Here is a 25,000-nt window from a genome sequence, read left to right as displayed (position 1 = left end):
TTGATTTCCAATTCCTGTGTGGTAATAGCATAGGTATCCTGCAATGCAAATGAGCTACGCTTTGCTGTTGTTTGAAACCCGTTTGCTGTATTTCAGTCAACTATCTATTTTAGTTTGTAATGTAAGTAAGGAAGCTGGTGAGAACCCCAAATCCTATTATTTGAAAATTGAAATGACTCCTTTAGCAATCATTTCATTTCAAGTGGGTTTGATTTGCAGCTGCCTGATCGCCATGTCTCTGAAGAACAGCAAGACAGGCAGTCTCCCTGTCAGTGAAATCTACAGCTTCATGAAGGAACACTTTCCCTATTTCAAGGTAAGGAGGGTTAAGCAACCACTGCCTGGGTGTCTTTACAGCAGATACTGGCCTTGACTTTTAAGAGCAGAGCAGAGCAAGACAATGGAGTTCTCTCTGTCTACCATCACAATAGTGTATGCCATAAACAAAGTTCAGGAGTAAAATGATAGATTTTTTTCCTTTCAGACAGCTCCGGATGGCTGGAAGAACTCGGTCCGGCACAACCTGTCCCTGAACAAGTGCTTCGAGAAGGTGGAGAACAAGATGAGCAGCTCATCACGCAAGGGCTGCCTCTGGGCTCTCAACCCTGCCAAGATCGACAAGATGGAGGAGGAGATGCAGAAGTGGAAACGCAAGGACCTGCCTGCCATCCGTCGCAGCATGGCCAACCCAGGTGAGTACGGTGAAGATCCCAACAGCACCGCGATTCCCACCTTGTCATAGCTAGGTGGGTTCCAATAAGCTGACGCGCCTCATTTGTTTGTTTTGCCCAGACGAACTGGACAAGCTAATCACAGACCGGCCCGAGATGTGCAGACAGAAGCCATGTGATCCAGGGGTGACCCACTCCTCCTCCTCCCAGGGAGGGATGACTCCCCTGCCCCCCCAGCCCGTGATGACGCTGTCCCTGCAGTCCCTGCCGCTGCACCACCACCAGCTGCAGACGCACGCCCGCCTGGCGCCCTGCTCCCCCGCCCCGGCGCAGACCCCCCCGCTCCACACCATGCCTGACCTCAGCCAGCACCCCAGCAAGCCGCACCACGACTTCTTCAGCATGCACTCCGACATGAGCACGGAGGTGGACGCACTGGACCCCAGCATCATGGACTTCGCTCTGCAAGGTGCGGCTTGCAACACTTTTTTATAATGATTTACAGGGTAGCAGCGCCACAGATTAGACATATTTTTGCATGGCACAGTGTCACTAGTTATGTTTATTTAATTAGAAGTTTAAATTGAAGCAAGAATCTTAAATAATATCTGAATTATCTGCACACCAGTCAGGGTTGCAAATATAAACAAGGTTGCCAATTCAAAGGGAATTAAAAAAACAAAAAATAGAACACACCTTCCAAATGCAAAAAAACCCCCAACATTTCTTTTTTAATTGCTTTGCAGGAAACCTGTGGGAGGAGATGAAGGACGAAAGCTTCAATCTAGACACGTTAGGTGCCTTCAGCAACTCCCCTCTGCGGCTCTCGGACTGTGACCTGGGCACGACCGGCCTGACCCCCGTGTCCAGCAGCAGTGACCACTCCTTCTCAGACCTGCAGGTCACGGGCCTCTACACCACGTACACCACCCTGGACACAGTGTCGTCCCAGTACATGAGCACGCAGGGCAACAACAAGCCTATCGCTCTGCTATAGGGCCAGTGCAGAGAGAGCTATCAAAGAGACTATAAAGAAACTAGACTTGTATTCAAAAACTAAATTACATTTAAACTCCTGACTTTTGCACAGTGGCACTGATATACATGCACGCCATAAAACTGGTTACTCACTCCCTTTCTTCCTCTGCTCTTTGTGGGAATCACAGCAAGCCACCAGGTGTCACCAGTGAACGTCATGGCCAGGTTGCACACTGTATGCTTTCACACATTGCTGTCAGGCTTCAGTGAAACCCGTTCACCCAGTCCTCAGAAAGGCTCATTATTTTTCCAGCAGGCCATGCATTGTCCCTCTGTGCAGGACATGTCTGCTCCAGATCTTGACACTAAATGGCTGCAACTTTTCTCCTATACACTCGTCTCTTCCAACACAGCAAGGATCCCTTAATATCCAAGTCTCTGTATCAAAACAATGGTCTCCTTTTCATGCAAACACTGAACTGCAGAGTCCAAACTTTGATTTATGAGAGTGGACTTTGATTTTTAAGGGTTGTTTTGTAGTTGCATTTTAAAGCCAGATGTAGCATAAGAACCAAAAGCACATGTCACCTTTGCAGGGCAATTACATGGGGCATTATATCGAATTTATCTATTGAGGTCTGGATGGACAATGCTAATATCTTACTTGCTGTGCATATCAAATCTATTTTGAACCATGTGCCACTGTTTTCATTTAAGGGTAGCAGTTAACTGTGACTGAGCACCTGGACTTGAAAATCTGAAAAGGACAAAGTGATGGTTGCAAGTCTGCTTGTGATATAACTGTTTTATCAAACACATGTAATAATGTAAATTTGAAGGATATGAACTGTGTAATATAATAAAGAGCGAACGTAAAACAAAAAAAGAAAAGAAAATTGTTCATTTGACAAAACAAGATAGGAATAATGTTGAATGTTAGATTTATAATATTATTATTAATAATAGATAAGGGTGTCCTGTGTTTTTCTGTACTCGTGCTAGGCAGTATTACTGTTTGTATTTCTATTTATTGATGTGATGAGAGAGAGATGAGGCGTGCTGGTTGTTAATCAAGCACTGTTTACATGTTCTCAGGCTGCATTATCCCTTTATATGTGATCAGCTCTTCATTTTACAGACGTCCTTATCAAAGGAAAAGTCTGCATGCGATTCACAATTATAAAGTGCTTTATATTTCCTCAAGGCTAATTAAAGCGATGCTAACACTTTTTCTTGTAATTGCAACACAAAAACACCAATCAAAGCCCCTTTGTTTTTTCATGTAAGACGACATCATTATTTTCATTAACCTAATGCTAAATGTATTTAAATATTTAAAATTAACTTATTTAATGTATGCATTTGGTGTTAATGAGGCTTGCACTGCAAGTTTTGACTTTCCCCTTTTCTACAATTTAATTATGTTTTCTTCCAAAACACTTTGTATTAAATACTTCATCAAAATGATACAATCATAGCTTGTACATCACTCAATGGGGGATACTGCAGCTTTACCCCTTCATTATTACCAAGGGAAAACTTCATATAAGATACATCAACTGCATTTGTTGAAAGTATTGTGTTTTTGTTATTTTGTATACATTTTAGGGTTACTAGAAGGAATAATAGTAAATTATCTTTGTAAACACATCCTCACTTTAGGAATAAATATTTAAATGAAAAGGAATCTGTGTTTTTTTTTTCTTTTTTCTTTTACAGTATTCAGGATTATCCACCGCGCTCAAAAACAAAAAGCAGTTTAAAATCACTTAACAACCTTGGTATGGTCTCCGAATCAAAATGGTAACCAGAACGCATACGAGCCCAGCGCCCGCGGGACAGCGGGACACTTTCCATAAGCCACTGAGCAGGGTCGCATCTTTTAAAAGGGGTGCCTCAGAAACTCCCGGCAGAACTAGCCTCGCTACTTACACAGGAGACAGACGCATGTGGAACGTGGAAGTAACTATTAAATCGATTTCATTCTTTGTGGTTTTCAAAAACATTTTACAGTATTTCAGGATTATCCACCGCGCTCAAACAAAAGCAGTTTAAATCACTTAACAACCTTGGTAGGGTCCCGAATCAAAATTGGTAACCAGAACGCATACGAGCCCGCGCCCGCTGGTACAGCGGACACTTTCCATAAGCCCTGAGCATGGTCCATCTTTTAAAGGGGTGCCTCAGACTCCCGGCAGAACTAGCCGCGGCTACTTACACAGTAGACAGAGCATGTTAACTTGGAAGTAACTATTAAATCGATTTCATTCTTTGTGGTTTTCAAAAACATTTTACAAAAACAAACAAACAAAAAAAGATACATTCATTGACAATGCTTGTGAATTTACAGTTACCCAGATGAGCGATGCAATTACAAACACAGGATTCATAAAAGAGACGGCACTGGAAGAGAACAGTTTAGGAAGGATGCTTAAATTCATGGCACTGCAATGTAGTACAACTGAAAACTGAAAAAAAACCACACATACAATCCATGAGTACAATGGCTTGTGTAAGTTAATTAGAAGCCAAAAAAAAGACAAAAAAGCAGTACAAACAATAACATGTTCAAATGGTCATATAATATTGATGTATTTCAAATGCCAGTGTGTCGAAAAAGTGAAATAAAATGACACACGCACATACAAAAGTACCCCCACAAAATGAAAGTTGCTTTTTATTTTTCTGGCTGGGCATCACCTTTTCAGTGTCCTACCTATTTCATTGATACTGTCGCATGCAAAGATTTCACTGCAACAGCTCGGTTTCAAGTCGAGTTTATAAATCCTAGAACTAGATAATAAAAAAAAACGTCTGGCTCTGTAAATGTTTATTCTGGATTGTTTTTAAAAACGGCTCGGAGGTTTTAAAACCCAGCTACCCAAGAGTTGAGTCTGTCAGCAGTGTGTGCTTTTCAAGTTACTTAAAATCAACAAGCTAACAGGAAACGAACGACCTCTGAGCCTTGTGAGTTTACATGCCGAGTTAAGATTCAAAGCCTGATTTCCTTGATTCCACTACTCTGCTCCAACCAGCAGTGCACACTGGATCAAACAAGGTTGTTTTTTAAATCCTGATTTATTTAGATTAACCAACTGTATCCGTCTGTAAAATTTGCTTTTGTAGAAAACCTGACATTTTGGGACATTTTCTGGGTAAGCTTACTTCCCCCCCCATTAAAGTATTCTTTTTAACCTTTGATTCAAATCAGTATATTTAAACTAAGCACACAAAGGTACCTGGTGTCATTATTTGGAGAGCCAAATCTGATAATCTGAAGATGCTGAAATGGAACACAGACCAGTATAACTTCTTGTTAATCACAGGTTGTATTTTTAAACCTGCAATTCCTGCTGATATACTGTATTACAAAAGTTGTGTTGCTTGAAACCAATCTAGTGTTGCACAGGGAATAAGCAGCCACTTAAGACCAAGGAGAACACTGTCTTCCTTTTACCAATAGGGGGTTACCCAGTCATTGCAATTTCAGTCCTTTTGTACAGCGAGGTGAACAGCTTAGGAACAACATTTATCAAGAGTACAAACAAGATTTATTCCACAGACACCCGAGCCCTATTATTAGAGCAGCCTCTATCAGAGGCAGTGAGCGAATCCCTGATGATTCTGAGTGGGTTAGTCCCTGTTCTACAGCACCGCAGGCAAGGCGTGAAGCTGCTCTGTGCCCAGCAGGTGCCTCAGCTGGAAGGAGAGTTGTCCATAGTGGCCAAGAGGCGGGAGATCTGAGCCCTTTGGGAGGGTGTGATGTTCTGCGTCATGTGGATAATGCAGTCCATGGCCACTTCCGGATTCGCCTGCACCAAACTGGTAGAAAAATGAAGAAAAATGAAGGGTTACATGGGATGGCATCAGACAGGGATGGAAATAAGACTCCTATTGCAGCATAGCAGTTTCACTCATTCCAGGTTTTACAGTACCAGAAGCTTGATTCGCCAGTGTATAGGCACGTCTTTAAACTCATCGTAAAACCAGGAATGGCTCAAACTACTTATGCAATGGGAGTCTTATCTGCATCCCTGATCAGGCAGAGGGTTGAAAGGCGAGTGATTCTGCGAGGCCCTGACCTGCGGATGTGCTTGAGGGCGTAGTCCCTTTTCAGGTACTTGATGTTCTCCCTGATGGTAGAGCGAGTCCCGTCTTCCTCCTTTAGGTGTTTCTCCAGCCACTCCACCACCACCTTGTTGCTGTCCCACTGGTAGGCCTGCAACACACCCAATATTAACCACCCGTCCCTCAGGAACAGCAGCTGCTTATCATCAATGTTGAAATGGGTCTGTATACCCAGTGGGTGATGGGGTCACCCAGTAGTAAAGTTTTGCACCCACCTGGACAGCCCCCTCCGTCTCCACAAACCAGCGCCTCAGCATGGACTGGATGTGCCCGTCACTCAGCTCCCCATCGGCCTGCAGGATCTCGCGCTTCACCACCTCCTCCAGCAGGAGGCGGCGCAGACGCCAGTAGAAGAAAACACGCACGTTCTTCCACTCCAGGATATCCTGAAACGAGGAGCAAGGTTAGGGAAAACAGCATCATAAAACACTCGACAACACTTTTAAATCAAAAAGCAGCATGTTACATTTCTACGCTAATCCACAATATCTGCAGTTGGTTGCAGTAGTTTTTTTTTTTTTTTTTTTTTTTAAATCATTTTTGCACTTTATTGGCAACATGATTCTTTACCCAGGCGGGCCGAATGCCTTTATCCAACACAGAATACTGTCGATAGCTGGTTTATCAGGATGTGCCCTTACTGTGATGGCTCCCTTCTCTTGCATGCGTCCCGGTGTGTCATGTAAGTCCGCGAACTGCACTGCCACCTGGTGGTAGATGGGGAGTAGGAACTCCTCCCGAGCTTTCTGCTTGCTCTCCAGCTCCCTGCGCTCTGTGTCAGACAGCTCTGGGGTGCCTGGCCAGGCGAGAGGGGAGAGAGGGTTACATTAACACTTTTATGCAACATAGTTGGCCTTACAAGCAGCATATCAAGCATCCCTCTCCATAACCAAACCCCGTTCACCTAGCTGCTCAGCGAGCTGCGAGTAGATTGGGTCGATCCTCCTCATGGTCTTCACCAGATCTTTCTTCCTAAACTTAATCTCCACTGTGCCCTCCGCCTCCAGCACGCCACCCCTATGGACATATCAGGAATTGCAGGTCAGACAGAACTTATTCCCCAGTATGCGGGTAAGATACTTCTAGTTTAAATTACATAGGTTAGCATATATTACATAGCAGGATGTGCCTAATACATCTAGTTTAAATAAATGAACAGTCAGAAAGGGTACCTGCTCTCCTTGTCAGCATACAGCTCCATGTAGAGGGGGTTGATGGTGGGGTCGATCACTACCCAAGACCCCCCTCTTAGCTCTGCGTGTGGTGGGATGTAGACCAGCACAGGCTGGCGGAACTCTCTCAGGCCATCAACGATGTAGGCGCCGAATTTCAAAATCTGATCGTACATGTCTGAGTGGGGGGGAGACAATACAGATAGTAAAGCTTCCATGAATTTTATTAAACAGTAAACCAGATATCATTCTGTATAGGCACCTTTCATCCCTCCAGAGAAGCCCCTCCAGTTTGCAAACATCATGAGAGGGAGGCGCTCGCGGTTGAAGTCCCGGATGGCTTGGGCTGTTTTAAACGCAGAGTCTGGGAACCACACTTGCCCAGCCTGCTGCACGAGCTGAAGAGGGAGGGGGTGGGGAAACTATTATACAAAACATTACATCATACAATACAATACAAATTACAGCATAAAAGTGGTATCTACTGTAGATGTACATACAGTGAATCCAGGGAGGATCTAAGCTATACAAATCACCTGCTACTGACTTACCCTGGCCTCAGAGTCCAGGTTGGCTGGATCGGCGGGGATCGCCACCTCTACAGTGCGAGTCTCCACAGCAATCACCCCCACAGGAATTCCCCCCAACCTGCAGGGAGAATCACAATCACACACCATCTGTCTGTGCTCTGGAAACTGGATACTCCTTTTAAAATTAACGGCGCTTCTTTCAATTAACGTTAAAGACCGTTCACACAGGGGTTTATCCATGAACAAAATACATGTTTCTTGGGCTGAAACAACACCTATCTACAAAGCAAATCAACTCACCTGGCTCGGCCCACCACTACAGTCTGAGCCCAGGAACTCATCACCTCCATGAAGGACCCGTGGTCAAAGAAGCCACTCTGCCAAGCACCCTTCACAGCTGTAAAACACAATCATGAATGTTATCCACATAGCCCCAGATCCTGGTGCTCTCAATGCCTTGTGCTGAGGAAAGACCCGAAACACACAAGTGGCTTTGCACCCAGAGAAACTTTGTTTTGTGGCTCCTGATTTACAGAGTGTGATTGAAATAATCTCTTGACAACAGCTTGATAATAAATCACCCTCTGTCTGTTTTCTCATTTGTCTTCAGGAATCAGAAATCGAAAATTTCCTAACAAACACTTTTTTTTAATGGTTCCTAAAAATAATTCTTACTGGGATGAGGTCTTCCGGCAAGTAACCAGCGAGGGTCATAGGGGGCCTTGGTGGGGATGAATTCAATCTCTCTGTCCACAGGGTCTTCGGGTGTTATCACAGGGACAGGACTGTGCTTGTTCTGAAATGACAGGCTTGAGTCACCAACTCTTACAAGGAGGAATTTGTTGGTGTGTTTCCCCATCACGGTAACACACAACCAGCTGAGAGCACTGCAAGTCTGTGGGGGTTGTTCAGTACCTTTGGCATGTAGGACAGCCACTGTAAAATGGTGAAGACTCCATCAAAGTCATCGGGGACGGTGGTGTGCGAGACTCCATTGTTGTGCATGATCTGCACCCCACCCAGCTGGTTATTGGAAGTGTACACTTCTCGGCCGAGGACCTGCACAGCAAGCCAACAGAGAACCGAGGAAGTATTGTTAGCAGTGCTAGTTAAAACAGACAGACAGTAACAGGATCAAAATAAAGTAAATGCTGCTGCTGAGACCTTGTTGAGGGCGCTGGCTCCAGTGAGAATGATGTGCGAGTTCTCCACCTGTATGACGCGCTGGCCAAGTCTGACCAGGTATGCTCCGATCCCAATCGCACGGCACGTCACCTGCAAAAAAGAACAAGCTTTTATACAGGACAGCAACAGTTCATATCATAAAGACACGATGAAAAGAAAAAATCCTTTTCAGAACTCGGGATCTGTAGCAGGGGCGGCCAAAGCTGGCCCTTCCACTTCTAGTCTTTGTTCCAACCCCGTTCTAAATTGTTTAAACTGAGCACATGAATAACCTCCATCCAGACTCTGAAGTAGTTTATGATATCACTTGACCTGTCAACAATGAGACAGCCCTCCAGAACCGTGATTGGACACTGTTGAGCTATAGTTTATGGTATGGGGGACGGGTAGTCTTTAGAGGATACTTCTACCAATAACAAGAGCAAGCGTAATAATAAGGGCTTCAGTGCAGCTGGACTGAGTGACTTCACCACTTACCATGCTGATAGTGACGATCTCATTGTATGCCAGTGAAGACTCCCCTGCGATGGTGCCAGAGCCCCTTAGATTCTCCACTCCTAGCCCATCTTCCTTCCCGATGATGTCTGTTATAATGTATCTGGCAAGACCAGCAGACACACAGCTGTGAGCTAGCGAGCCGCAGCAGCGCAGGGGAAACCCAATAGAGTGATGCCGAGTACCCTTACCTGCCTCCAGAGCCTACCCCTCGACCGCTGTCTCTGGTAAGCTTGTCCTCTCTGCCTTTTTTAGCCCCGGTTTCCCTCTCTGTCTGTATTTTCAAACCCCCTTCCTTATCTGTCCTGTCCTCTTCTCCTATCTGATCATCCTCCCTTTAATTTCAAACCACCCTTTTTTAGCCACACAAATTAAGGCACAACCACCAATACAATAATTCTGCCTCAAACATAAGGTGCCAATGTAAACACGTGAATGATATTGTTGCTGGAGCTTTAGTCCTATACTAACGGTAGTACAACTAGGCAAATGAACTCCACACAAGGAAGCCTTGAATACAAAGCCAGTACACAGGGCTTGAAAATAAGCAAGCATCAACAGATACAATTGTACACAGTGAAATCTACTCCAATAACAGAGTTTCCTTTGGAGGATCAGTTTGCACGCACCTGGATTCCCCTCCTTCCTCCACATGCTCGCAGTGCACAGAGTTCATAGCACTGATTCTTGTGTAGTCTTGGGGAGTCAGGTAGAGGTATTTAAAACCCTGCAACACACAAAACCACACGATCACCATCAACAGCCGATGATCAACATTCAAAATTACACATCTAGACAGATTTGCACGTGTTTGTTATGGATGGATGACTGAACAGGTTAATTCCTGATCTAAAACTTTCCTAAGATCAAAAGACACATTTAAATGCCAAATGTCTACAGAATTATTTCCTCAATAAAAAGCTACAGAAGAGAAAAAAAAAAAAGACAGGAGATCCTGCACCTTGTAGGGGTCAGCAGGGTCGACCCAGGCCACCTGGAACATATGTCTGATCTCCTCTGCCAGCCCGATGCGCGCCCCACTGTTGGCGGAAATGTAGATGCGAGGGATGCCCTCTGCTCTCGACAACTCCGAGGCACGCAGGAACAGCAGGTCCTCCTGCGGCCCGAACGAGCCGATCTTGAAGGTGATGTCATTGCAGATCACGATGATGTCGCGGCCCTCGGGGTACTCTGGAGTTTTCATCTTCATCCGGAATGCAACCATCCCCACCTGCAAGAGAACAGTCTTCCTTCATCAGTGTCTCCAACTGGTAGGAAAGCATTCGCAATGCAGCCTGGGCTGAGCACACAAGGATCAGAAGGAGGGACATCCTACCTCATTTCCTCCAGGCAGTCTGTTCATCTGCACCAGCTGGCCCTGGGGGTCCAAAACCAGCTCTGTGCACATCAGCATGTCTGGGTAATCCTCTCCAGAGCCCCACAGCTTAAACAGAGCCTGGAGTTAGAAATAAATTAAATCAATTAAATAAATTAAAATCAATTGCAATCTGCACAGATTTGTGGAAAACAGAACAAAAATGTGTATTCAAAAAACAAAGCTCAGGTATTCATGATCTCCTACAGACACCATGAGGAAACACATTTTCCTTAATGTAATGTTTACTTTAGATCTTGCAAAGTGTCTAAAATTAGACTGACTGCTTACAACAGGGACAGAATACATTTGCTTAGAGCAGAACAATTGTCATGTTTGCACAGGGCTAATGTGCATAATTAATACAATCGGACTGAGGCACTTACCTGTCGGAACATTTCCGGGAAGTCGTAGACATAGGTCGTCCCCAGAGACTGTGCCTGGAACCTCTTGGACTGCAGCAGGTCCTTGGTCACATAGGGGGTGTTGATGAGCATGCCGTGCAGGGGGCCCTGCTTATCTCCATAAGACTGGAACATGATCTGCAAGCAGGCAAGGCGGAAACACACACTGGAGACTCATTCACTACACAGCAGTGTTACAAAGCTCTGCATCAGAGGCAAAAAGCACAGTTTTTTTTAAATTTCAAAACAGGAGCTGGGTCTCCCTAAATAAAGTCCAGACATGCCAAACATGGGTCGCCCATTCCGGCCACAGCACCACAGCAAAGGTTATGAAATGCTGCCAAGAGACAGACAGGGTCTGCCAGCCGTACTTTGGCACAGAACAAACCCAGCTGAACTTTGTGTGCAGTGCCATTTCACGAGACCAAGCTCACTTGCAACTGCTAATTTCCTATTATAGAAAGAAATGTTGTCTTGTTTTTAAATGTCATCCTACAGGAGGGACAGTTCTAGGTTACTGGGAGTTAAAAAGCAGACGTGGACTGTGGCATAGTGTATGGGGAATGACACCCCTGATAGAATGGCCAGATGAGTGCTCCCGAGGCCCTGGTTGTGCTGTACCTGCCCGGTGCTCAGGTCGGTCACCTCCTTGTACAGGCTGATGTCCAGGTAGTAGCCCGACTCGTTGGTGAGGAAGAGGCGGATGGGGATGGCCTTGCCGGTGGGGGTCAGGCGGATGTTGATCTTGAGCTCGGCCTGAAGGACCCGCAGCTTCCAGAGCCGACTGCCGTAGCGCATCACCATGGAGCGCACCGACTCCTCGATCTGAGACAGGGAGAGGAGGAGCATACAGTTAAAAACCTGTAGCGCATCACCATGGAGCACACCGACTCCTCGATCTGAGACAGGGAGAGGAGGAGCATACAGTTAAAAACCTGTAGCGCATCACCATAGAGCACACCGACTCCTCGATCTGAGACAGGGACAGGAGGAGCATACAGTTAAAAACCTGTAGCGCATCACCATGGAGCGCACCGACTCCTCGATCTGAGACAGGGACAGGAGGAGCATACAGTTAAAAACCTGTAGCACATCACCATAGAGCACACTGACTCCTCGATCTGAGACAGGGACAGGAGGAGCATACAGTTAAAAACCTGTAGCGCATCACCATAGAGCACACCGACTCCTCGATCTGAGACAGGGACAGGAGGAGCATACAGTTAAAAACCTGTAGCGCATCACCATAGAGCACACCGACTCCTCGATCTGAGACAGGGACAGGAGGAGCATACAGTTAAAAACCTGTAGCGCATCACCATAGAGCACACCGAGTCCTCGATCTGAGACAGGGACAGGAGGAGCATACAGTTAAAAACCTGTAGCGCATCACCATGGAGCGCACCGACTCCTCGATCTGAGACAGGGACAGGAGGAGCATACAGTTAAAAACCTGTAGCGCATCACCATAGAGCACACCGACTCCTCGATCTGAGACAGGGACAGGAGGAGCATACAGTTAAAAACCTGTAGCGCATCACCATGGAGCGCACCGACTCCTCGATCTGAGACAGGGACAGGAGGAGCATACAGTTAAAAACCTGTAGCGCATCACCATAGAGCACACCGACTCCTCGATCTGAGACAGGGAGAGGAGGAGCATACAGTTAAAAACGCACAATGACACTGCACGCCCTCTCTACATTTCTGCAGAATTCTGCAGGTTCTCTGGGTACCTTTAAATCACCAATGGCTAAAGAGCTGGAAAAAAAAAATTACTGTTGACCAAGAACATAATTGGTTCAGTTAAGTAATTGGAGAACTCGGGTGGAATGAAAAGCAGAAGACCCTGCGTCTCTCTGGGACCAGGGTTGGCCACCTCTGATATACTCTACACATTTTGTACACCCTGTATAATTATGGAAAAAAACACAGGGCAGATTCAGTTCTATGTAGAAAAAAATAAAAAAAAAAAGAAGTCAACCACAGATTGGTGGGGTCTGAACTGCAAAAATACCAAGGTCCTGTAGATGCCCACTGACTCCTCATCCCCACCCTGGGACTCGGACTTGGACGGACTACAGTATATTAAGAAGAGTGTGCAGTGATGACTACTGCTGAATACAAGGTGCTGTTTCCAGGCCTGACCTTAGAGGGGTCCATGATGACGGTGGGAACGAAGTTGAGGAAGATGTGGTTGCAGTCAGTGCGGACCGTGGTGTTATTGAAGGCCACCTCCAGCTCATCCATGGCCTCCAGCAGCAGCCGCTCACCCTCGTTCTGCAGGTACTCGAACGAGGCCTCCTGACAACGACAGGGAACATAAGCATAAGCAAGAATACACACGCACGCACGCACGCACGCACGCACGCACCACTTAGTTTCAAATTCTTTTTATTTAGATCTTCCAATTACATATTCAGAGTAACACGTTATGATTAGGCACATAGATCAATTACTAATACATTAATTAATAGAGATTCAGGATTATATAGATAACGACATATTTTAATTGATATAAATATAGTAAAGTGTGAATACGTACTGGAAGTGACTCATTACTTGTTTATGATGGCACAAAACAGTTTTATGCTCAACCCATTCCTTCTATACTATAGCCCTACCGACTACAATCTTTTATGATGCATCTAATTAATAGCTAATCGTAGAAAGAGAAGAAATGACAAACAGCGAGAGGAAAACAGAGGTGGAGACTGCCAGGGACAAGGTATACCTTGGTGATGAGGTCAGAGTGGCGGATGATAGCCCGTATGAAGAAGCGGTAGTCTGTGATCTCTGTGCCCTCCTCCACGCGCGCGGCCCCCAGGTACCGGTACATCTTGTGGTTGGAGCAGGGCATGGACGTCAGGTCGAAGTTGCGCATGCGGTTCAGCTCCAGCTGGAAGGCGAGTGCCGGCTCCAGGTTCCGGTAAATACGGTCCTCCTGGAACTGAGAACCGCCAACAGACTGAAAATCCACAAACAAACCCTTCACAAGATTTCAATTTAAACAGGTTCATCCGTAACACTTAACTGATTGTACGACTGACTGTATAAGGTTATGGATGGACTGGGAACTACTACAGTTTGCGTGGAGTTTGTTACCTGGTCTCTTGCTCGAAAGGTGAAAAACTTTGGAAACTCTCTCTGCAAAGAAAATAAACAAACACGACGGCTTAGCGATGGGATTTGCAGTGCTCGGCAAACTCCTTTTATATAATGCATTGAAATAATTTCTATGATGCCACATGCATTTGGCCAGACATGACAAGACATGCATTGAATATGGAATAGATCCACGGACCTTCTGTGCAACCAAAAATGTGATCCTTCGGATTCCATACTCAAAGAGAATGGATTTCTAAATCAAGAGAAAAGAAACAAGCATTAATGCATGAAACACACACCTCTCCTGGTCTTATTAAACTGAATCTACTACATTAAACACTAACCTTCGACTGAGAGTAAGTGCTGAAAGCCTTCACTAGCGCATCGTCATCCTGTTCAGCAGATGACTTGATAGCAATATTGATGATGTGAATTGGGTCTTCCCTTACACTCTGTCAACACAAATAGGGAATGAATTAATATAAATAAATAAATAGAAACATGGGTTATTCATAAATGTCAGTGTTAAGATAAGTTGATACCATCTGTTTGTTATTAAAAGAATAGCAGATTTTTTCTAGGTTTATATTATATAACAATAACTCTATAGTTCTAAGGCAGGGTTCGTATCTATACTATATTTATATGAACTACTATGAATTGTAATGTGTTCAACAATATATATTGTTTGTATTGTCTTTGAAATTAATAAAAACATGATATGTAATGTGGTTGTAGTGCTCCATTACAGAACGCTGTCTCTCTCGGATGCACACACACCTTACAGTCCTCCCCATCATAGAAAGTAGATCGTGCCTCACTGAACATTGGGCTATCCATCAGGGGCTCAGCAAAACAAGAGATCACCTCGTCAAAGCTCCTGAAAGGGAAAACAATTGTTCAGCCATCAGTAAATGAAGAGGATGTGTAGGAAATCCAAGCCATCAGAGCTACCAAACACTGAGCAATACATGCATACCATACAATACGTTACATTACATACACGAGGCCAGGTCAACCTGCATTGCCCGGTTCACTCACCGCACAAACTCTTCAAAGCTCTGAAAGGCGACCATGGCTCCCATCCTCTGGCACGGGGGCGAGAGGCTGCCTTCCATGTAGAGCTCACTGCCTTGGCGGCTCATCTCAAAGTGACCAGCACTGCCAGCACTGACCGGGACTGCCATCCTGCAGGCAGAGGAGAGACAGGGAGGTTACTGGCACAGTCGTGGGGGTATGCAGGGGCTGCTATTGAGGGGGTGTGTGTATATGCGTGTGTGTGTGTGTAGGTATTACCATCAATGTGCAATCAAAATGCATGGTTTGGAGCAATTTCTCTTCATCCTTTTGGATTCGTATCAATTTCATTGATAATGATCAATAGCATAACAAAAATTATTGGAAATCTTTTTCATCTCCCCTAGGGGCGATCTGCAATTAAAAGTAAGGTTCCAGGACAAACAAAAAGATGACAGAAAAATGGCTGAATGTTAATTACATAAACCAGTAACAATAATAATAATAATACACGGCCATAGAATGACAAAAACATGCTTTGTTAATTTTATTGCAAATAATTGCGTCACAAACATAAGCTATACTCTACCTGTTCAGAGTAGGGCTGCTTCCTCTGAAATTAGATTATTAATATGTGTGCGTTAGCATGAGATTAGACTGCTTACTAACAACTACTCTACAATGCATACTGTATATCTGGGGTCTCTAGGATAAATATACTGTTTCACTGCTCCTCCTATCACTGTCCAGTTGAACTTTTCATTTTCAGTACCTTTCCCTCTGTGAAGGTGCACACTACAGAAGTTCACATTGTTCTACACATTGAGTCCCCATGCATTATTTGCTGCTCTGTAGTATTGTAATCAGCCCCGCCCACCTCAGAAACTTACACAAAGTTGAACTTGAAACTAAAAAATTAAAAAGGTGCAGACAACGATTTAATGAAGTGAATAAAGAGTAGAAAAGTGTTTTAAATAAATTATTTAGATATTTGACATTGAAATAGCAAAGAACAGTCATTTTAAAAGAAAGATGTTACAACGCATGCTCCTGAACTAAATCAAAACCACTGCATCACTACGGCCAGATCACGTTGGTTAGATCAGTAAATCAGTGCTTGATTTGGTCCAGACTATAGAGACAGCACAGCCCCAGCTACAGAAGCACATCAGCTCTGGTAAATGATAATATTTTGAGTAGGGATAAGTGCTCTCACTAGATATGAAAGATGCTTAACAATAGAATAATACTTGTCTGCTATATACGCCCTCAGAGCGAGAAACACACTGGGAACGATGACACTTGTGATAAAATGGATATACACATGCCAGTCAAAGGGATGGTAAGCGTTCTTCACAGTGGAACAAAAACGACAGCACCATATACTGTTCGCCTATACACAATATATTTCATTAGGATCCTGTCTCTTTACTGACTAAAACATTTGCCAGGCATTTTGGTCTTCTGAAGCTAAACACCAAAATGTGTGGCATTACTTACATACTATACATTGGAGTGAGCTTACTGTGTGTAGTGTCAGACATAGCTGCTGGGTATTTGTATCTGCTCCTCACAGTCAGTGCAATGTAATGCGAGAGGTCTCAACCTAGTACGTTCTTCAATGCCCCTCTTTTCTGACACTTGTTTTATTAAGCAATGTGGTTTGTATTATTGTATAAATCCTACTGGGTGAGGGTTTGTACCTATTGGGATGGGAGGAGGGCAGCATGAACTGGAAGTCCACCACACAGGTGCCTCCTTGCAGCTGGTGGTGCTGGAGGCTGTTGAGCTCATAGGCAATGTAAGCTCTTCTCACATACACCTGCAACAGGGAAACACACATGTATCCAAAGACACAACACACACACACACACACACACACACACACACACACGAAGCCAACTTCCCAATGTTTAACACACCTTTGTCAAGGGAAAGTGTGTTTGAAAGCAAACACTGAAGGTATTCTAGGCTTTTGATGCCATGGTAACTACACTTACTATTAAAGTGCCTGTGATGTCATTTACTACATAGTTAATGATGTAACGATTTACTATTCCTTTCTATTTAAACCTTCAAGCATCACCGATTGCGTATTTATCCATTTGTTTTCTTTTATTCTTCTATATTGTACATTATCTAACTGTATTTCAATGAACATTGAAACAGTAGCTACTGGTTTGCAGTTTTGAGTGGATGGAGTAAAAACTCAGGTACATCTATAAACAAAATCAAGCAGCATTCCCAGAGCCAGCTCTTAAAATCAGAACCTACCTCCAGAGCTGCCATGCACACCACCTGGTTATTGTGGTAGAAGAAATTGGGCAGAACGTCAAAAATAGAGGTCTCGGACAGGATCAGTTTCTACAGAGAGAATTGGCATTGTTAAAAAACAGCTTCATGTTTTTTTTTTGCTGACAGTGTGGAAGGGTGCACAGTGGAACACGAATCTAGGTAAGTGCTGCTCGGGTAGGTAGAATCGTTGAGGTCATTCAGGAAGTTAAATGAATTCACTAACCTTGAGGTTTTCGGGGCAGAACTGGTGTCCGTACATATCGATGGCAGAGAGGAAGATGGACTCCACCTGGTTGTGTCTCAGCTCATAGGAGGGCAGGTGGCATGCAATCAAAGCCTGATTATTATAAAATAAACAGGCGTTAGTCTTGGGACCTGGTATAGAGAGGTGCGTCGGCTTTAAAGTGTCTTTGAAAAGCAAGAGAGTCCTTTGCATCTCTCCGATTTTAGGCAGGGCAAGCCTGTGAGATCTCAGTTCATGACGACACTTCAAAGCCTGTGATGGGCTCACCTGTCTAGCTCTCAGGGCCACTTTGGAGTTCTCGGTCTTGCTGAGCTGAGTGAGCTCATCCAAAATCACCATCAGCTCGTCAGCCAGAGTCGGGTCCCTACTGCAAATCTGGTCCTGCGGGACACAAGAGGGTAGGCTCAAAGACTTGGGGAAGAGGGAAGCTAGAAACACAAGCCTGGAAGCAGGAATACCTACATACTGTATAGAGAGGGGGGGGTGTGTGTCATCCAGGAAATCACTGGTACTGAAAAGCTCAAAAATGTGATCTTTCACAGGGAAAAGTATTATTATTTTTTTTTTTTTCCTGTTGGGTTTCATGACATATCGTACTGGGTCTCATGAATGCAACACTTACAATAAGCATTGTGACCAAAACATTCTTCTTCGCGACTTGGGAGTGAGAAAAGATGCACTCGAGCACCGGGGTCATGTCTGGCTTGTACTGCTCTCTCAGATTTCTCACACATTTATCAAAGTGAGCTGCGGGGAACAAGTAAACAGTGTTACACACACACACACACACACCTGGTATGTCAAGAACACAATTAGAGCCCTCAGTATCATGATCAAGTAGATCACAATTCAGGTACTCAATAACTTCTGGTAACAGATGGCACAACTATAACAGGCATACACACATCTATATCCACACCTCCACTAATCAATACTCATCAGGTGTACTGACTTCTAGCACTTCTATCTATTTTGTTCAGCACATATAGTCTGCAGCCAGGCTGAAACATGTATATGTCAATCCCTATGTGTGAAGGATCAGCCTTATTCTGGCAGTGCAATACACATTCAGTATATTTTGAAGTCACGTTTCTACCTTGCTCAAACTGTGTTTCCACCTGCAGGTACCTGCGCAACAGATCCAACAGCACAGATTTCATGTAGCCACGGATGCCACTGCGGTACCTAGGAGAAACATAAACCCCTGTAACAGACCTCTAGTGCAATACCTCTGCATCTCGGTAATGCCACTGCTGAGCTGGTGCAGCTACGCTCAAGGTAAAGTCAAGCCTGTTTACCTCTGCACCAGCTGCACAATACTCTGTGTGTTCATAAAGAAGACCTCTCGATCAGCCTTTTTCTGCAGGGTGGCAGCGTGGCTGTCCAGTATATTCGCTATCTGTAAGGGAAAGCATTACAGATACAGGTCACTTTCCTTGATTTTAGTGAAACAGAGACAAGGCAGTGATGACCAAATGCTGCGGACTTTGTTAAGTGCAATACTTTGTGGTCCAAGCAATGGTGAAGCCTGATCATTCTTGATATTACAACAAATAATAATTTTGCAGTTTGACAATTCTTCAAATGAACTATTGCTCTGTAACATCACACACAGACAACCACGCTAGTGCCATTCTCTAATTGATCAGACTCACCAGCTGGCTGGGGAACTGGCAGAGCACAGAGGTGATGTTGCTGGCGTACTGGGCCATCACTTTCCGGATTGCCTTCTCCACAGATGCCGGGATTCGTCCAGAGACGCTGGTCATGATCTCCTGGAGCTCCAGCAGGGGGAGGGAGGGGTCTCGGAGCGTCTTCATCAGTGTCTGCACCCACTCCTTCAGCTGGGAGAGAGAGAGGGGCAGAGGAGAGCTCAGCCGCGCGCAGCAGGTATGCAATCATGTCATTATCAATAGCATCTCTGTTAAGTATATAAAGACCGCTTGGTTGGACATCAGTCTCCTACCTTGTTGCTGAAGTAGGGATCCGGCAAGCAGAAACCGTCCATGACCTTGATTAGTTTCTCCAGGACGTTGTGGAACACCTGATGCAGCTTCTCCCCGATGGTGGTCAGAGTCTGCTGGGGTGGCAGAGTCCCCGTGTAAAGCTGTACCTAGAGAGGTAGGGGGTCAAGGACCATCTCAATACAAACAGACAAATCCAGCCGCAGATTAACCAACAAGAACCAGTAACTCACCCACTGTGGCAAACAATTTAATAAGATTTTGGTCTGGGTCCAAATAAGTGTGCTAGTGAAGCAGTGCACTTACTGGGTGCAGACTGGTGGAGTCGTCCAGCTCCAGCTTAGCGACAATGCACCCTGAATCCAGCACCGCGCCGGGCCTCTTCACGTAGTGCACGCAGCCAGACTCCTGCACTGTCAGGGCCATCACCATTTTCATCACCTGCAGACGCACACAGTGCCAGAACAGATCAGACCCCTCTGCATGTAAATTTCTCACCTATTGTGTCTGCACATTTCTCCACATGGCACATTTAATGTTACCAGTAGCCCCGGAATTCTTTAGCTGAGACCTTTTCCAGCTTGCAAGCACACCAACAGGCAGAATTGAAGATTTATTTACAACTCCCAACCAAGCTTTTACTACGCATTAAGGATATAAATAAGCCTGTATTAGTTATTATAATCCAGAGTGATTGTGGTCAGTATTGTCAGTGCTAACCTCAATCTCAGCATAGCAGTTCCCAGCAAACAGATGGCCCCCATCCTGCACCATGTACTGCAGGAGTTTACCAGCAGAGGGAGACCTGAGCACTGTGGGGTCCTTTTCCTTCTCAAAGACACTGGTCTTATTGCCAATAGTGATGCGATATCTACCACAGAAGGATTGACATGTTCATCACAAAAAAAAAAAGTTTTACATAAGAAAAGGACAAGTCAAAAAGTAGCTTTCTTGCCTGTCCACTTCTTCCTTCATGTACGTGGTGTAGCTGCAGCCGTCATAAGAGAGCAGGAGCCCTCCATCGCTCAGCCTGTGGACATCGATCTCAACGTGGGAGCCATTCATGATGATCACGTACGTGGTCAGGGCCTGCCGAGCTACCTGTACATTTTGTTTGTATTTATTTACAAAGCAATACACACACTACGTACAGTAAGAATGAATCAATGATTTCTTAAACTGAAACACTACTTTTGAACAGTTTTAGACCCCCTGGTGTCGGCCAGGCTGGCTTGGTTTGGCAGATGAACCCACAGGAACAAGCTTGAGCTGAGCTGTGTCTCTCACCTGCAGGGAGTACTTCACCCCATCATAGATCAGCTCCACATCTACAATGTTCAGCAGACTGTAAGCAGGCAGGACCTGGCCTCTGCAGGAAAAACAGGAATCCTTATAGAGTCGCCGTTAAGAGAGTCAGCACCAGCAACTGCTCTGTGCGATCAAACCTGATGAAGCTTTCTGCCAGCACTAACAGCATATCTACATAGTCTGAGCTTGCCATAATGACACAGACTGTTTAACACCATAAGAAGGACATTTGTATGTTTTACAAAAAGGAACATTCGCACTACAACGTCAGCATATTGAATGTCGCCGCAGAGCAGTGAAACACAGGCTCTGTATTTTTGGATTGGAGTGGTCTCCTGTTCATAGCAGAATCTGGGTGTTGATACTGTGCGCACCTCTCGAGTGAATGCAGGAAATCGGACATGCTCTTTCTGAAGCCGGCGTCCGCCACATGCAGTGCTCCACACACCACCCCCAGCATGGTGTCTGGCCTTTCAGCCTGAAAAGAGAGGGAAAGAAATCAGAACGCCATTAAAGCACATGAAGGTACTGTACTGAAAACCAACAGAGAATATCTATTGTCCTGATGAGACAGAGGATTCTAGGACCATAACCAAGATGGACCATACGAGAGCCTCCATGTTTGCTGAAGGAGCCGCTGAAACCAGGAGGGCCCTCACCTGCACTTTCTCTGCGATGAGATGGTCGAGCCAGCCGGTGTCAGTGTCATTGTTCTGGAAGCTCTCTGTCTCCAGGAGTTTGATCAGGTACTCCACTGTCGTTCGGAAGTCCCCACGGATTGACAGCTCCTTCATGGCTACCACCATGTTCCTTGGTGAAATACATATATATATATATATTTTAAATCCCATTAGCTATTGATCATTTTGATATAATGATTCTGCTAGTACTGTACCCACTTGGGGTTAGAGTCGCTGTGAAAAAATTTCACTTTTGTTGCTTACTGCTGATGTTGGCACACAGAGAGCTCTTATTGTAAAGTGGCAGCACCCTGGTGTGCTTGATCAATATGATCGCGCTGCATTTCTTTACTATTCAAAACGTGCTGCATGAAGTACGCTCCCACACTGGTACTTACGAAATGGCTTCTTCTCGATTCTCTCCCCAGGAGAAGCAGTGGCCGAACTGAGAATCGGCAAACTCGTGGAGCCCTCCAGCGGCCCCAACACTGAAGTAGCCCCAGACATTCTTACTGCTGCGGAAATTCAGCTCCTGCACTGTCCCCGAGCTGGGCTTGAAGCCCTGAAACAGAGCACCCATACAAACCCATCAGTAGGTGGACTGTGATTCCCCGGGTCAGGGCAGTCTAAGATGAACAGAAACCCAGTGACAGCCCCGCACCTCGTCAGGGTTCTCGCTGGTGATGCGGGCTGCGATGACATGGCCCCGTGGACTGGGAGCGTTGGCTGGGGTCTGGAAGTTGATGGGAGAGTCCCCCCAGGGTTTCTCTCCATATAGAACCCGGATATCCTTAATCCTGTGGAGGGGGATTCCCATTGCGATCTGAGGGGATTGGACTAGATCAGACACAGGGACACATCCACAAATAAAACTAAGCATTTTTAGTGCCAAAAAATATCAGTGTGGCCATGTACAGGTATTTCTTTTGTTTCTTAGTTGGCTAACATGGTTTTGAATAGACAGGACCCTTGCAGAAACACATATTATGTCGTATGATGACAGCAGGGTCTATTGTAGAATATATTCTAGCTGCATCTCACTCCAGCAGCTCTACTGCAGCAGCAGCAGTTTTGTATAAAGCATGCAACTCCTGCTGCAGCTAAAAGGAAGCAAGAAAGACCTTTGTTGACGTGACGTCACTGAGGGTGTTTAAGTTACCTGGAGTTGGGCTGCAGGTAAGTTCACGTCCGCTATCATCTCAGTACAGGGGTGCTCCACCTGCAGGCGGGGGTTCAGCTCCAGGAAGTGGAAGTTTCCATCTTCGGCGTAGAGGTACTCCACGGTGCCAGCGCTCACATAGCCCACCATCTTAGCCAGGCGAACTGCACACTGAACAAGGGCAAGGCAAGTGAGACAGTGATACAGACTGTAGCAGCTTTTAGGAAAACCTGGGCAAGCACCTCTGCAAATGGAACCATGAGTATCATATGGAAAATGACTGAAGGTAGAAACACATACAAAATTGCAGTGAACAAAGAAGCAGCAGAAGAATAGCAATAATAATAATAATAATAATAATAATAATAATAATAATAATAGCGTCAGTGCATTGAGTGGCCACTTACCCTCTCCATGTACTCAAACACTGGGGAAGCTGCTATGGTTGCTGGGGCCTCCTCAATGATTTTCTGATGCCGGCGCTGGATGGAGCAGTCACGTCCGAAGAGAGAGATGGCATTCCCGTACTGGTCAGCTAGGATCTGGACCTCCAAGTGCCGCGCGTGCTCAGCAAGCTGCATCACGAAGATGGGAGAGCCAGGCACCTCTGCCTGCACCTGCACCATGCAATAGACACGTGGGTCAGTACAACGTCCCCACATTGTGAGACCGTAAATCTCACTGCATTTGCTTTGTCCTCTGTGTGTGCAATCTCAGAAGCTCACTTTGCTTTGGCTGATGCAGCTACAACATTAGGCCTTATCACAAGTATTAAAGCACTTTAGAAAGCATTTCTTAAGCATCCTGATTTTGGGAAGCTCCAGGACTCTGTTACCTGTCGGAAGAAGCCAGCAAAGTCTTCCGAACTGTCCACTCTTCTAATTCCTTTTCCTCCACCGCCTTCGGAAGCTTTTATCATCACAGGGTAGCCAATTTTCTCTGCCTCCTGAAATCAAGCAGAATGTGTAAAGCAAGTTTAACAGCCTGAGCAGCAGCACGAAGAAGCAGAGTACCAATCGAAATTCAAGACATGGAGAAAAAAAAGTTGGTCCCCCTCCCTCCAGAATATGAAAGAATTTCCACTTTTACTATATAAGAAAAGAACCCCTTTCCACACACATAAACCTCCAGTGACAAACAGGCCCCGGTTTCCAGGACTACCTCAGTTTCACTGCTAATCCAACAGCAGCTGAACTGAGTTAGTAATTTGCTGCATTTGTTTCAACAGGGACTCCTGCTCACACTTCTGCATTTACCGCCAGTCCTTGGTCGACATCTCCGACGCAGCCCTGTGCGTACACCTCTGTGGGGACACTGATCACATTGCCTAGTCTCTGGTCCTCCTCTGTCCACTCCACAGTGAGACCTGCAGTGGTTAAATGCTGTGTCACTGACAAGACCCCAAGGAGCAAAGCAAGGACTGTTTGAGTCTGTTAGGGACGAATTTCTCTTCGCACACACAAATAAGACTCCCACTGCACAGCAATCTGCCCCATTCCTGGTTTTACTTTTTAATACGACACATCTGAGCGTGCTACCTATACACTGTGGCTAAGCTCATATTCAAACCTAGAATGGGCGAATCGGCTATGCAGTAGGAGTCTTATTTTCATCCCTGTATATACAGGTATAAATGCACGTTTCAGTGTCAGTAATATAATATTACCAGATCCAGTCCATGGCAGGGTAGGAATGTCAGCACTCTGGGCCACTATGGAAGAAGCTACTTTGTCTCCTAATGCCCACATAGCCTTGCTGGGGGGTCCTAAAATAAAATGATAAAAAAAATAAAAAAAAACATCAGGATGAACCATCTTGCAGGTGGCATGACTACTGGTGGGTTGGAAATTACAGATGATTTCAAGATTGCTCTCCAACAAAGAACTAGGGTAAGCTTGTTCAGCCAGTAGGAAGTTCCTATAGGTTGTCGCATCGTACCTAGGAAGGCTATCCCGCATTTCTGCAGCAACTCTGGGAGTTTGGGATTCTCTGAAGCATGTCCCCATCCAGCCCACACAGCCTGGGAGAGAGAGAGAGAGAGGACAGAGCACACATTGACAGGATGCAGCTTGGTCTACTGCATACTGCATTCTTACTGATAACACCTGGAACGTGAAGACTCACAGTTTAATCCATAAAGTCAAGGGGTTACCTGTACTGGGATTCTCTTAGCAATGTCCACTATCAGCTCCACATTGGCGTAGTTATTGTTGTTGGCCCCGCCGGACACTGGCACATAGTGGTCTGCCATTTTTATATACTCTGGAAAGAAACAACAACAAGGCTC

General features: G+C 45.3%; 2 protein-coding genes across 2 annotated transcripts; one reads left to right on the top strand and one right to left on the bottom strand.

Annotated features, from left to right (window-relative positions):
* Positions 1-172: 172 nt before the first annotated feature.
* LOC121307721 (forkhead box protein N4-like) lies at positions 173-3,661 on the top strand. Its single transcript, XM_041239972.1, has 4 exons — positions 173-316; positions 485-692; positions 793-1,140; positions 1,418-3,661. Exons 1-4 carry the CDS (start codon positions 173-175, stop codon positions 1,666-1,668), a joined length of 951 nt encoding a protein of 316 aa, XP_041095906.1. The 3' UTR covers positions 1,669-3,661.
* Positions 3,662-5,671: 2,010 nt separating this feature from the next.
* On the bottom strand, positions 5,672-24,987 carry LOC121307729 (acetyl-CoA carboxylase 2-like). The gene is given in 50 exon segments (XM_041239988.1): positions 5,672-5,707; positions 5,710-5,868; positions 5,993-6,163; positions 6,419-6,573; positions 6,682-6,794; positions 6,950-7,127; positions 7,212-7,347; positions 7,501-7,597; positions 7,780-7,876; positions 8,155-8,275; positions 8,395-8,538; positions 8,644-8,754; positions 9,142-9,262; positions 9,789-9,886; positions 10,121-10,390; positions 10,496-10,615; positions 10,921-11,076; positions 11,560-11,763; positions 13,087-13,242; positions 13,673-13,888; positions 14,044-14,085; positions 14,243-14,299; positions 14,391-14,498; positions 14,827-14,926; positions 15,088-15,234; positions 15,653-15,676; positions 16,767-16,885; positions 17,338-17,427; positions 17,582-17,695; positions 17,870-17,983; positions 18,225-18,349; positions 18,699-18,787; positions 18,901-19,001; positions 19,258-19,446; positions 19,569-19,715; positions 19,873-20,007; positions 20,287-20,437; positions 20,522-20,667; positions 20,854-20,935; positions 21,249-21,352; positions 21,534-21,684; positions 21,953-22,116; positions 22,216-22,377; positions 22,714-22,884; positions 23,121-23,330; positions 23,549-23,659; positions 23,970-24,079; positions 24,380-24,478; positions 24,652-24,733; positions 24,866-24,987. Coding segments are annotated over 50 exon segments (6,402 nt in total). The 5' UTR covers positions 24,965-24,987.
* Positions 24,988-25,000: the final 13 nt, after the last annotated feature.

This window comes from Polyodon spathula, chromosome 58 (genome assembly GCF_017654505.1).
Source record: "Polyodon spathula isolate WHYD16114869_AA chromosome 58, ASM1765450v1, whole genome shotgun sequence".
Lineage (NCBI taxonomy): Eukaryota > Metazoa > Chordata > Actinopteri > Acipenseriformes > Polyodontidae > Polyodon > Polyodon spathula.
Note: the sequence above shows the minus strand (reverse complement) of the source record. Positions and strands in the feature narration are given on the sequence as shown.

Coding starts and splice junctions, on each gene's coding strand:
- LOC121307721 (XM_041239972.1), top strand. CDS start 173: ATGACTCCTTTAGCAATCATTTCATTTCAAGTGGGTTTGATTTGCAGC. Junction 317..484: donor AACACTTTCCCTATTTCAAG/GTAAGGAGGGTT, acceptor TTTTCCTTTCAG/ACAGCTCCGGATGGCTGGAA. Junction 693..792: donor TCGCAGCATGGCCAACCCAG/GTGAGTACGGTG, acceptor TGTTTTGCCCAG/ACGAACTGGACAAGCTAATC.